This window comes from Apteryx rowi, unplaced genomic scaffold, assembly GCF_003343035.1.
Source record: "Apteryx rowi isolate R43461 unplaced genomic scaffold, aptRow1 scaffold_16, whole genome shotgun sequence".
NCBI classification, from domain to species: Eukaryota; Metazoa; Chordata; class Aves; order Apterygiformes; family Apterygidae; genus Apteryx; species Apteryx rowi.
Genome location: NW_020447863.1, coordinates 194,474 through 205,743, shown reverse-complemented (window position 1 = coordinate 205,743; position 11,270 = coordinate 194,474). Strand labels below are relative to the sequence as shown.

At 40.2% G+C, this 11,270-nt stretch overlaps 1 protein-coding gene across 5 annotated transcripts in view; it reads left to right on the top strand.

The window, feature by feature from the left end:
* The window catches only part of LOC112962983 (nucleoporin NUP188 homolog), a 50,570-nt gene that overhangs the window by 20,985 nt on the left and 18,315 nt on the right, over positions 1-11,270 (top strand). For 4 of the 5 annotated variants that reach the window (XM_026059633.1, XM_026059635.1, XM_026059634.1 and 1 more), the window contains 15 exons: positions 1,998-2,052; positions 2,679-2,752; positions 3,356-3,440; positions 4,029-4,109; positions 4,577-4,621; positions 5,236-5,328; positions 5,469-5,588; positions 6,000-6,211; positions 6,988-7,102; positions 7,630-7,830; positions 8,577-8,666; positions 9,237-9,302; positions 9,834-9,953; positions 10,434-10,560; positions 10,685-10,840. In XM_026059633.1, the coding sequence (XP_025915418.1) occupies positions 1,998-2,052; positions 2,679-2,752; positions 3,356-3,440; positions 4,029-4,109; positions 4,577-4,621; positions 5,236-5,328; positions 5,469-5,588; positions 6,000-6,211; positions 6,988-7,102; positions 7,630-7,830; positions 8,577-8,666; positions 9,237-9,302; positions 9,834-9,953; positions 10,434-10,560; positions 10,685-10,840 (1,640 nt within the window). Of the gene's footprint in view, positions 1-1,997; positions 2,053-2,302; positions 2,411-2,678; positions 2,753-3,355; positions 3,441-4,028; positions 4,110-4,576; positions 4,622-5,235; positions 5,329-5,468; positions 5,589-5,999; positions 6,212-6,987; positions 7,103-7,629; positions 7,831-8,576; positions 8,667-9,236; positions 9,303-9,833; positions 9,954-10,433; positions 10,561-10,684; positions 10,841-11,270 lie in introns of those variants that run through there. The other variant, XM_026059638.1, reaches the window with a different exon arrangement.

Below are 11,270 nucleotides of genomic sequence, written 5' to 3'. Positions count from 1 at the left end.
GCGGGGGGAGGGCGGGGGGGGACACGGCGCGGAGGGGAGAGTTAACGGCCACGGGGCCCGCGCCGGCCTTCCCCCGCCGTAGCCCCGCCCCCCCCGCGCGCGCGCAGCGAGGCCCCGCCCCCTCCGCTGAGGGACCCCCCCCCCGGGGGGGAGGGGAGGGGAGAGGAGGGGGAGTCGCACCCGGCCCAGCCTGCGCCATGTTCCCGCCCCCGCGCCGGCTGCGGCGCGTCCCCGAGAGACCGTGTCCCTCGCGGGGGTGCGCGGGGCTGCGCCTCCCCCCGGTGCAGAGACCCCCCGGCAGYGCCGCGCCCCCGTCCGTGTGTGCTGTCAGCCTGCCCGTGCGCCAGGTGCTGGGCAGAGCCGTCAGGGAGCTCTGCGGTTCCTCGTTTTGGGGGGGAGCAGCAGCTTTTCTGTATTTCTGAGGAAATTCCGGAATTGCCCGCTGAGCAGGCGGTGCTCCCCTTTAGGTTTGAACGTGGAAGCTCTCGGTGGTGGCATTCCTCAGTGGGTCAGGGTTTTTTTTCCCCCCCAAACTTAGCAGGCATTAGTAGTGATTTTTTTAGCATTTCATATTTCTTTTATTCTGCCGTAATGTAAAAGATTAAGTGCTAAATAGAACTGCTATTTACAAGCTTTGGCCACCAAGCTGAAGTCTTGATTTGTGCTAAGGTTTTGAAAGTATCATTCAGACTTTTTTAAAGTTGCAGAGTTCTTCTCATGAAGAGCGTAGCTTTCAGGGTTTGGTTTCCACCTTTCAAAGAACTGAACCCTTTGCAAACATAAAATTAAAATAGCAGAGGTGAGGAGGATGTGTGCAGGAAGCTATTTTTTTGATGACATCCTGGCCCAGTGATCACTTTAGATTGGTGTCTTCTTCTGTCTTGTCYATGGGTTTTGACATATATTGTAACGTTTTTAGACTCAGGAAAGTTCCTAGAAGTCTAATTACAGTGATGCTTCCAAGCGCTGATGGGGACAGGAACACCACTGTTACATGMGACCACATTAAGAGAGCTTTCTTAGCTATCTTACAGTCTAATTAATGAACTGGCAACAAACAGTGGTCTGTTTTAATCATGGAAGAGGTYTGGATGGAATGAAAACGAGAAGGGCTGGCTGTGCTATATTGATGCTCTGTTCTGCAAAGTGATTCTTTTTTTGGAAATTAGCAGGCAGAAATTATGTTGATAGTTCTGCTGAAAATTATAGAGCATGTAATCCATTTAAATAGCACTGTGTGTCAGAAGTTACAGATGACTTTCACTGCCATAGTGAGTTCTTTCGAAGATACTATTCCAAAAATAAGTTAGACTATTTTTTTTGTTTTTTACAAGAATTGTACAAGATTTTGTACAACAGTCTTTCCATGAGGAGTTGTGCTGTTTAACTCCTGCTTTGTTTTATATTACTAACAGATGATCAGTTAGCTCTGAGTTCCTGAAGTGTTCTATTTGGGTAGCAACTTTTTGCAGAGCTGTTTTAGGGAGATTCATCTTTCTGATTTGCATATGCCTGAGTTAGGATTTGATCTGTAATGCTTTATAGCACAAATTGGCTTTCCTACAAAGTTCTAAGGAAATAGGAAAAAACAAGAAGCTCAGGGTTAATGTTTTGAAGAATTGAGGCAAATATTCTACCTTATGTAAAAGTGTTGCAATTTTTCACTTCAACCAGTTTTATTTTCCACTTGGAGTGGAGGAGGGAACTATTATAAAGGAATTTGTTTGGAGGAGAACAATTAATGAAATTGAATAAAATATTGCTCTCTAATTAGGTTTCCTTTTACTAACCTCAAATGTCCAAGTAGCAAAATCAGAYTGAGCTAATAAAATGATATAAATGTGCTGCTTCCTTAATATGAGTTTACATGTTTCCTTATGTAACTCTAATGCGATCTGCTTTAAATAAATTGCAACTTTAAAAAGGCATAAGCTAAATATAAACCTGAAACAGTGTTCATTAATAAAATACTCTCTACCTTTTCCCTTTGTTTATAGGAGCAGCAGAGAATTGTGGACTATTCTTCTGGGCAGATCAGCTTTAAGAGAACCAGTAAGTCTGTGTCTTGCTAGGCAGGTTTGCCTGTCACTGAATGGACTCCATGGCCTGAATGCATCATTTGTGCAGCTGTTTGAATATTAGTGAAAATATGTTTTGCTGCTTTTCCCTCTTCCTCAGTGCGATTTTTTTTTTTTCCTCTTTCTCCACTCCTTGTTTATTCTTCCACTCCTTGTTTATAGCTGCTTCATGAACTTCTGCCTGGAAGGGTGTATGTGAAAAGGTGGTTCCTTTTCTGAAGCGGACACCAGTGCTACTTTCTAGACTGGCTGGCCTGGGGTATTCATGAGTGGTACAGCCTGCTTCCTTATTTTCTGGGATGGAGCCCGTGCTTTCAAGAATGTGCCCAGAGGTTGGAAATCCAAATGTGTTTCTGAACCTAGTCCATTGCCTCCTCTTTCCTCCCCTTTCCCATGATTAGGCAAGGCAGCAAGCTTTCTCATGCAGTATGCACCTTGAATCAGAGCCTGAATCATAGATGCTCTTGTTGTTCGTCTTGTGTTGTTCCTGTCTCTTTGTGGTGGTGGTGGAATTACTTTGCCTAGTTTAAATTAAGCAAATCTGATACTTGGAAGTGCATGCCGAGGAATCTGTTCAGTAGTAGTTGTTTCTTTTTTTAGGCTCAGATTGCGGCAGAATTGAACAAACACTGGCAGAGGCTGTTAGAGGGACTTTCATACTACAAACCTCCAAGGTATAGTAATTGCCCGATTTTAGAAGTTAACCTCTAACTTCTAAAATAGGATCTACTAATATATAGAGAAGAATGTTGAATATTTCTCTCTGATTACATAAAAATAGATTTTTACTGTCTTGCATGATTTGAGATTTCAGGAGAGGAGTAAAAAGAGAAAGTGCTTCTATCCAAATAACATTTTGGGGCATGAAATGTACACCAGAGAGAAGTAACAGCAATTTCTGCTCTCCTTACTAATGTTAGGTAGCTCTCAACCCTTGCGTCTGCTATAAACTGCAGTGATCACATGCAAGTATGCATCCTGCAGAAAAGTGAATCCTCTTGACACTTAGTCATCTCAGAAAGATATCCAGATTCCCTCACTGAAAAGGAAGAAATGAATATATTCTGCATTTATTATAGTAATAAGATAATGAATGGTGTTGAATTTCATCTGGTGGGAAGATTACAAAATAGTATTGTATTAAATATTGAAAGGCTTTTGAAAGTAAACAAAAACTAAGTTTAAACTGATAAAATTGAAAATTTAAAACTAAACCTTTTTAGTTCATTCCTTGAGATTGCTGCATTTTTAATGGCTAACATTTCTTTTTTCTTTAGCACGACTTCAGCAGAAAAAATAAAAGCTGATAAAGATGTAGCTGCTCCACTAAAAGAGTTGGGTTTGAGGGTCAGCAAGTTTTTGGTGAGTGAAGGTGCTATTCTGTTTTTTGGGTTTTTTTTATCCTTGCACTTGATTACATCGTTACTGGGATTACTTTTTTGAGTAAGTCTTTGTGATGTTGAATAGAGGCAAACTTAAGTTCATTTCAATTTAAAATAATCTAAAAGGTGTTACAAGTACATGTTGGGGCTTTAGGTCAGATGTCTTGAAAGAATCTAAGAAAGACTGATTGGTTAAAAACTTATGTCCCTTAAATTAGTTGCCATGTTTGAAAATACTGGCTGATTACCTGCAAGGTTATGTTCATTCAGGCCAGAAGTTAGAATTAGGTGGTTGGTGGTGGTACCTTTATTGAGTGACGTTATACTCCTTTTGCTGAAGTTGAACTAGCTACATCTAAGTCATATCAAAGCTTATTTGTTCTGCTTTAAACAAAAATACTGATTGAAGCAAGTAACAACCTGAGAAGCAAAAAATTTCTTTTGATGTATTTTGGAAATTGCTTACTCTGAAGAGAAGAGCTGCCTGAATATTTTGAGTGAGTCTTCATCTTTAATGAATTTAGTTGCATTTTATTCATTTCAGAGCGTCTCTCTCTCTGTCTTTCAGGGTCTGGATGAAGAGCAGAGCGTGCAGTTGTTACAGTGTTATCTTCAGGAAGATTACAGAGGGACAAGGGACTCCTTGAAGGTCTGTAGCTCACATTTATGTTCTATTTACTCCACATCTTTCCTTAATCCCAGTAGTTCACTGATGAATATGGTCACATGCGAGTCTGAGTACTGATTTGGAAATGGCTTTGTAGCTTTTCTTCTCTGAATCTGTAATGCTCAAGTGCTTTACAGCACTTGATACTAGATAACCAGACCTAACTTTCTAGTACCTCATCCTGCTTTCTTTGAATCTCTCTGTGAGGCTCATCTCCTCTATCACAGAATACATGAAAGCTACAGATTTTTAAAGGAGAGTGAGTAGAGGTGAAGAACATTTAGTTACAAATGAAAGTTTTGGCTTTGTACTTTTGAAATCTGTCTTTCCAAAAGAAATGGAAAGAAACATTGTCTCTTGTTGCTTTCAGTCCTTTTTGTGAGCATGTATTTTATCAGCAGGTATTTCTGCAGTAGGTAACTCCTTATTTTGTTGTGTTTTGCTTACAGACTGTTCTTCAGGATGAAAGGCAGAGTCAGGCTCTGATGCTGAAGGTTAGTCATTTCCATTTGTATTTTCTTTTGAAAAGATCTATTGACAGAGAACCAGCTTTATTTATATGGATTCAGAAAAGCTTGGAAAGATTAAGCTATTCTTTCATATAAATAGCAAACTTTGGAAGATGCTTATGAAACAGGGATATACATATAGATTTGAACAGCATTAGTAGTTGCTATAGAAATTTTAGGCGTAATGCCAGGGAATTTAGCTACACAAATGTATGCTCCCAGGTTTTCCAAAGCTTACAAGCTTATGCACTGTTATATGAAGTGACTACTCTGAAATGGGTACTGATGGTCATACCTGACTGAGGATCATGAGGATGAGGAATAAGAGAACATCTGCCCCTTTTTTGAGAGATCATCTCTCCCTCTTCCAAGCTTTCTCAGCAGCATAATTATAGTCATGTCCCCATGGACGTGTTTTATTCAGTTCTTTAAAGTTAATTGAGTATTTTTTCAGATAACCTAAAACTGCGTAGAAGCATGTTGAAACTCCAACTATTGCAATGTTTGGGCACTGTATATTCTTGTGCTGAAGGCCTTGGCAGTATATGGGAGAGGATACAGAATCCCATATTGATACTAATGGCACTGTATATTCACAGCTTGCTGACTATTACTATGAAGAGAGGATCTGTATTTTGCGCTGTGTCCTCCACCTACTCACTTATTTTCAGGATGAGAGGCACCCTTATACAGTGAGTACAGGAACCTTTTCCTGGTTATAATCTCAGTGAATAGGCTAAATATGTAAGTTACACAGTAATTGCCCACCTGTGACTGTAATAAGCACATGAATGTGCATATGAGAAGTTCTTTTATTTTTTATCTTTTTAAGGCACAATACTTTCAGTGTGTTGAAAAGTTGGACAAGGAGCTGGTTCCTAATTACCGGAAACAGTTTGAAGAGCTGTACAAAGCAGAAGCTCCTACGTGGGAAACGCATGGAAATCTCATGGTATTTTGTTTCTTGCTATTATTTATTAATATTGTAAAGTCTTTTCTTATATATAGTTTGCTGAAAAATGAGTATGTGCCAATGCAGTTACAAAGGATGTTTTTCTGGTCTGTGAAACCTGAAATATTTTTTTCCCTTTAAGGGAACACACTTTTGCTTGGGAGCAAAAGGAGATGTTTGAAACACATTCTTCCTTGTTACAAATCCATTGATAGCGCTAGACCAACAGATCCATTTCTCTGCATCAGCACACTCTGTGTTAACAGTGGGACAGAAGAGCAGGTTTCCTTGCCATTGGTGCAAGCCACTTACTACACAAGCTGTTGAAATGCCTCAACACGTCTTGGTTTCTGGTTGCTTTGACTGATCTGTGAACTGCAACCTATAATAGTAGGACCTTTTTCTGTGCAGACAGAACGTCAGATTTCCCGTTGGTTTGTGCAATGCCTCCGTGAACAGTCCATGCTCCTGGAAGTCATCTTCCTCTATTATGCATACTTTGAAATGGCACCTGATGAGCTTCTGGCATTTGCAAAGATGTTCAAAGAACAAGGCTTTGGCACTAGACAAACAAACAGACACTTGGTAGATGAAAGCATGGATCACTTGGTGGACCGTATTGGGTAATTACCATGTATATTTGTGGAGTGAGTACGGAGCAAAACAGCTGTTTTCTTCAGTATGAAAGTATTTATAATTCTTGCTGCTGCCTCTCAAAATCACCAGTATTTCAAGCAAACTAATTGCGATGAGGGTAGAATTGGCTTTTCTGGTCACACCAGTCATGTGTGGCAAAATGAAGGTGTAGTCATGAAGTAAAGAGGCATACGTGTACTAGCTTTAATCTAGCTGTCATTGGTAAGACTAGCAATGAAGACCCAGTGTCATTAATTCTTAGATTGGCTAGTGGTGAACTGAAGTTGCATCTTCACCGTCCTTGCTGTGCTTGTAGTCTGGTTGCTATCTGCATGGAGGCTAGCACTCCCTCTCTGATCTGTACTGTTAACTGTGAGGCCTCAGTTCAAGCTGTCATGGCTTTGCTTACAAAAACAGCAATGTCCTCACTTCGCTGTGTAAGGCATAACTTAAGCTTCAGCTAGAAAGAATGAAAATGCTGTCAAGTGGCAGAGAATTACAAAGGAGAAAGAGCTATCTTCAAATTTCAATTTTTTTTTTTTGGGGGGGGGAGGGGGCCTGTTCAACCAGGAATGGTTTGGAAGATTTTRCTCTCTCCTATACTGGCATTTTGAGATCAAGAATTTGGATTAGCTGCTCTTAATTTCATGCAATTTCTACTTGCTTCAAAGTATTGCTGGACAAATATGAACTATAGATTGTTCTTTGACTGTTTTTCCCTCTTCTTTTTCATGCTGAATCCTTAAATAACTCCTGCTTTCAGATACTTTAGTGCTCTTATTTTGGTGGAAGGCATGGAAATAGACTCCCTCCATGAGCGTGCTTTGGATGACAGGACAGAGGAGCACAAGTTAGCCAATAATGACCGTATCCACCAGGTAAGCCACTGGCAAAGTGAGCCCTGAGTAGGCCTAACAGTATGGAACTTATTGAAGTTATCCAAGCAGTGCTGTTAGCAGATTATATCTTTAAGTTCATGATCCTTGGACGTGTTGACTGAGTGAAAGGACTAATATCCACATAACGTTCTGGGCAAATAAGAAGGAAACTAATTCTTCTCCCGCATGCTTGCTTGGTTATCTTGGGCCTTTCTCCGAAGAAAGGTGTGAGCAAAGAATTAGACAGTGCGAACTTGCCAGAAGGGGATGAAACAAAATATTTGTGTTGTCAGGGATATTTAGGACAGAGAACACCTGGGGCGAGAACAACTATGAGCCGATGAACCATGCAGAAAACCAGACCAAGGCTGCAACTATGTATAATTTGGTCAGTTGCATGTTTGAGATAGTTATTTGCAAAGGAAAGGTGACTGTTAGTGCTAAGACACAATCAATCAACTGTATGCTTGCTGAGCATGAGTTTAAGACGGACTTGATTGTTTTGCTTCTGCCTTGTCTTTGAGCAGGAAATGGACAATCAGCTGCTGCAGTTAGGGGATGTCTCACATCATGCGCCCGTGCTTTTGGCCTGGGCTCTGCTCCGTCACACTGTAAACCCAGAAGAGTCAACAAACATGATCAGGAGAATGGGCAGCACTGCTATCCAGCTGAACGTGTTCCAGTATCTGACAAAGCTTCTCCGATCGCTGAGCAGTGGAGGGAAGAATGTGAGTTTCTTACAATCATATTTTTAGGCTCTTTGAAGGTTTTTAACTACTAATGATGTAAAGGCATGGTGGGAAGCAGATGATTTTGGACCAGTGTTCTTTCAGTCTAAATCTGTTTTTAAGCAGAGCATGTAGTAAAGGAACAGTATGTGATGGACATTTTATCATCTCCCTTGCTTTCAGTGAAGAGCAGAAATCAAATTGAAATTAAACAGATTTTTATGCCTGAAGAATAAATAAAAATTACTTCTGTAAGTCAAGGAACTATATCTCATTTGAGCAGAACAGACTGCGTTAAGTCACGTTTGTTGATTTGCCTCCATAGGTGTACCTGCTATTGTAGATCTTGATTATTAGCCGATATCACTGTGCCCTGTTTTCCCTATATGGTTTCCATAGATAATGCAATGTACGAGTAAACTACTTTGTAGGCAGAAACCAAGGAAAGTAAATCCTTTTTATTTCTCTGAACACTAAGTATTTCTTTTTATGATGTTTTGAAGAAGTTTCTGGTGATAATGATAGTAGCAACATGTCTCAGTTCAGTGAAATCTTTCATGTTATGTGGAGCTTAATTAATAACTGCTTCCTATTTTACTGCCTCTCTGCTGACTGCAGCAACGGGGTATGAAAGAGGCAGTTACTCAGATGTGCCCACTGTCCAAAAAGGAGATTGAGTACTGTTACAATGTGTTCTGTACTTCATAATCGTTCCTATAATGGTCTTGTGCATTCTTTCTTTCCAGTGTACTGCCAGCACAGCTTGCATGTGTATTTATGGGCTGCTTTCTTTTGTCCTGACATCACTGGAATTGCATACATTAGGCAATCAGCAGGTAAGCATCCAAGACTCATTTTGTCCGTTATCTAATGTAAAATAACCTGTTGTAACTGACACTACCTATGTGAAATGTTAATTCTGCATTTGAAACAGCAAGTTTTATGTGATTTACATAGTTCTAAAAGAGTGATTTACTATTTTTCCTCCTCCATTTACACGATGTAAACTTGACGAGCACCTTTGCATACTAACAGATTAGTAATGAAAGATAATGTGCCTTGCAGTTTTGAAACTAATTGCTGATATGTTATTTCCAATAGAATGGAAATAATACATACTCAGTTTCTAAGTTTGGGAAGACTTCATGCAGCCCTCTGCAGATGTAGTGGGCAGATTTGTTTTTGGCCAGTCCATTCATTGTTAATGAGTGTGGCCTTAGAGCGATTGCATGTTCTGGGTTTGGGTGTTCTAGATGTTTTCCCTCTGTTTTGAATAGAGGAAGTAGTTCCATTTTAGTGAATAAACATGGAAACTTAAATTCCAAGGATATGACAAAACTTGCTTGGCATGAAAGCCCTCTGTGTAAAATAACTTTTTGTTTTCTCCTTCCTCTCTTTCTTTGAAGGATATAATTGATGCAGCATGTGAAGTTCTGGCAGCTTCCAGCATTCCTCAGCTCTTCTGGAAGACGGTGAGTGTGTTGGAAGCTTCTTTGACCTACCTTGCTTAGACTTAAAACATGATAAAGAAAAAAGATCCCTTTTAGGAAAGGAACAGACTGATCGTATTTAGTTAGTTTCTAGGAGGGCCTGAGGAGTTAGTTTTCATTTGTATCTATCTTTGATTTACTTTTGCCCTTTCCTGCCTTTTAGGTACAGCCTTGGCTTTACTCTTGAAGGATACTGGAACAAGTTTTAATATAGGTGATAGTTTAAACCAGAGCTGGGGTTGCAAGGATTGAACTAACTGCTGGCAAAAGCATCATGCTTATTTTTTGTTGTCACAGAATTAGGATGATATGTAATGCATTATAGTCTTACTTCCTGCCTTATACTTGCACACTGCCTCATGCTTTAGTCTGTGCAAGGACTGGAGTGATACTTTTTGCATGATTAATATTAAATGTACACCTTAAAAAGGAAAAATATCCTTGTGTTATACTGAGACCATTTTAGTATTTCTTTTTAGTAATAAGACATTTGCTTTCTGTTTCCGCCACCAGGAACCAACTGCAGGTCTGGGTATTATCCTGGACAGTGTGTGTGGGATGTTCCCCCATCTTCTTACTCCTCTCCTTCAGCTGCTCCAAGCCCTTGTGTCGGATAAATCTACTGCAAAAAAGGTACGGGATCTCGCTTAGCATTTGGGAGGTGATTTATTTCTAGACATGGAGAATGTGCTGTGTAATACTGTTTTCTTTCTTTCCATTACAAATGCATATCACAGTTGCAGCCTTAGATAACAGATATCAAACTTCTGCCAAAGAACAGTGGTTAGGGCTCCTTTTTAGTCCTTTGTTGTTGCTAGACACTGGGGGGACCTGTTTCCTGACTTTTAGGAAGCTCTTCAACTCTAATGACTGAAGATGAAGATACTGTCTCTTTTTTCAAGTTGTACTTCATTCATAATTCGTTCCTGATTCATTGGGTCAGACTTGTCTGGACATTTGGACTTTCTAATAGTGTTTTGGTAGGGTTGGCATGTTAGAAGGATATTGTGTGTGTCAAGAAAACTTACCTGTTCCTAAAAATGACCTGGTTGATTTGTTTTTGATACATTYTGGTTCTCTGGCTGTATTCTTTAAGCTCTCTGTGTTGTGCAGGTATACAGTTTCCTGGATAAAATGTCATTCTATATTGAACTGTACAAGCATAAACCTCCTGATGTGATCTCTCATGAAGATGGCACACTTTGGCGAAGACAGGCTCCAAAGCTCCTCTATCCTCTTGGTAGGGGAACTGCATTTAACCTTTACTTATTCAAGTTTTGGGGATTTAGTTCTTTAAACTGTCTTCYAACTCATGGGGAAATTCATGACAACTTTATTTCACCTCCTCCTCCTTCAATCCTTAGGGCTAGGCCAAACAAATYTGCGGATACCTCAGGGAACAGTGGGCCAAGTGATGCTGGATGATCGGGCTTATTTGGTACGATGGGAGTATTCCTACAGCAGCTGGACACTATTCACCTGTGAGATTGAGATGCTGCTCCATGTTGTATCAACAGCAGGTAGGACATGTTGGGAACTGGAGGTATGAAAGAGAAATAAGTATATCTGTTAATTGGTAGCAGTTGGAGGTTAATAGTAGGACTGAGCAGCTCTAAGTACTTTTTATACTTTCTTCACCTCACAGAGATTGCCTGATATTGTCCCAGTTGTCATGATCAGGTGACGACTGTGGAATACAGCAGCATATGGAGGGCCCTGATTAAGTGGGGGAAGAAAGTACTGTAAAAAAGCATAGAGAAGGGGGGAGATTTGTAGAAGAAAGACTATGGAAGAGAGAGAGCAAAGTCAAGTGCACAGGAAGATGAAAGATCTTGGAATACTTTTCTGGAAACCTGTTTTTGTATTATGATAATTCTATAAAATTTATTGGAAAATGCTAAGCACGTGTAGCGAGATGAGATAAATTTTAGACGATGGAAAAGTTTAGAC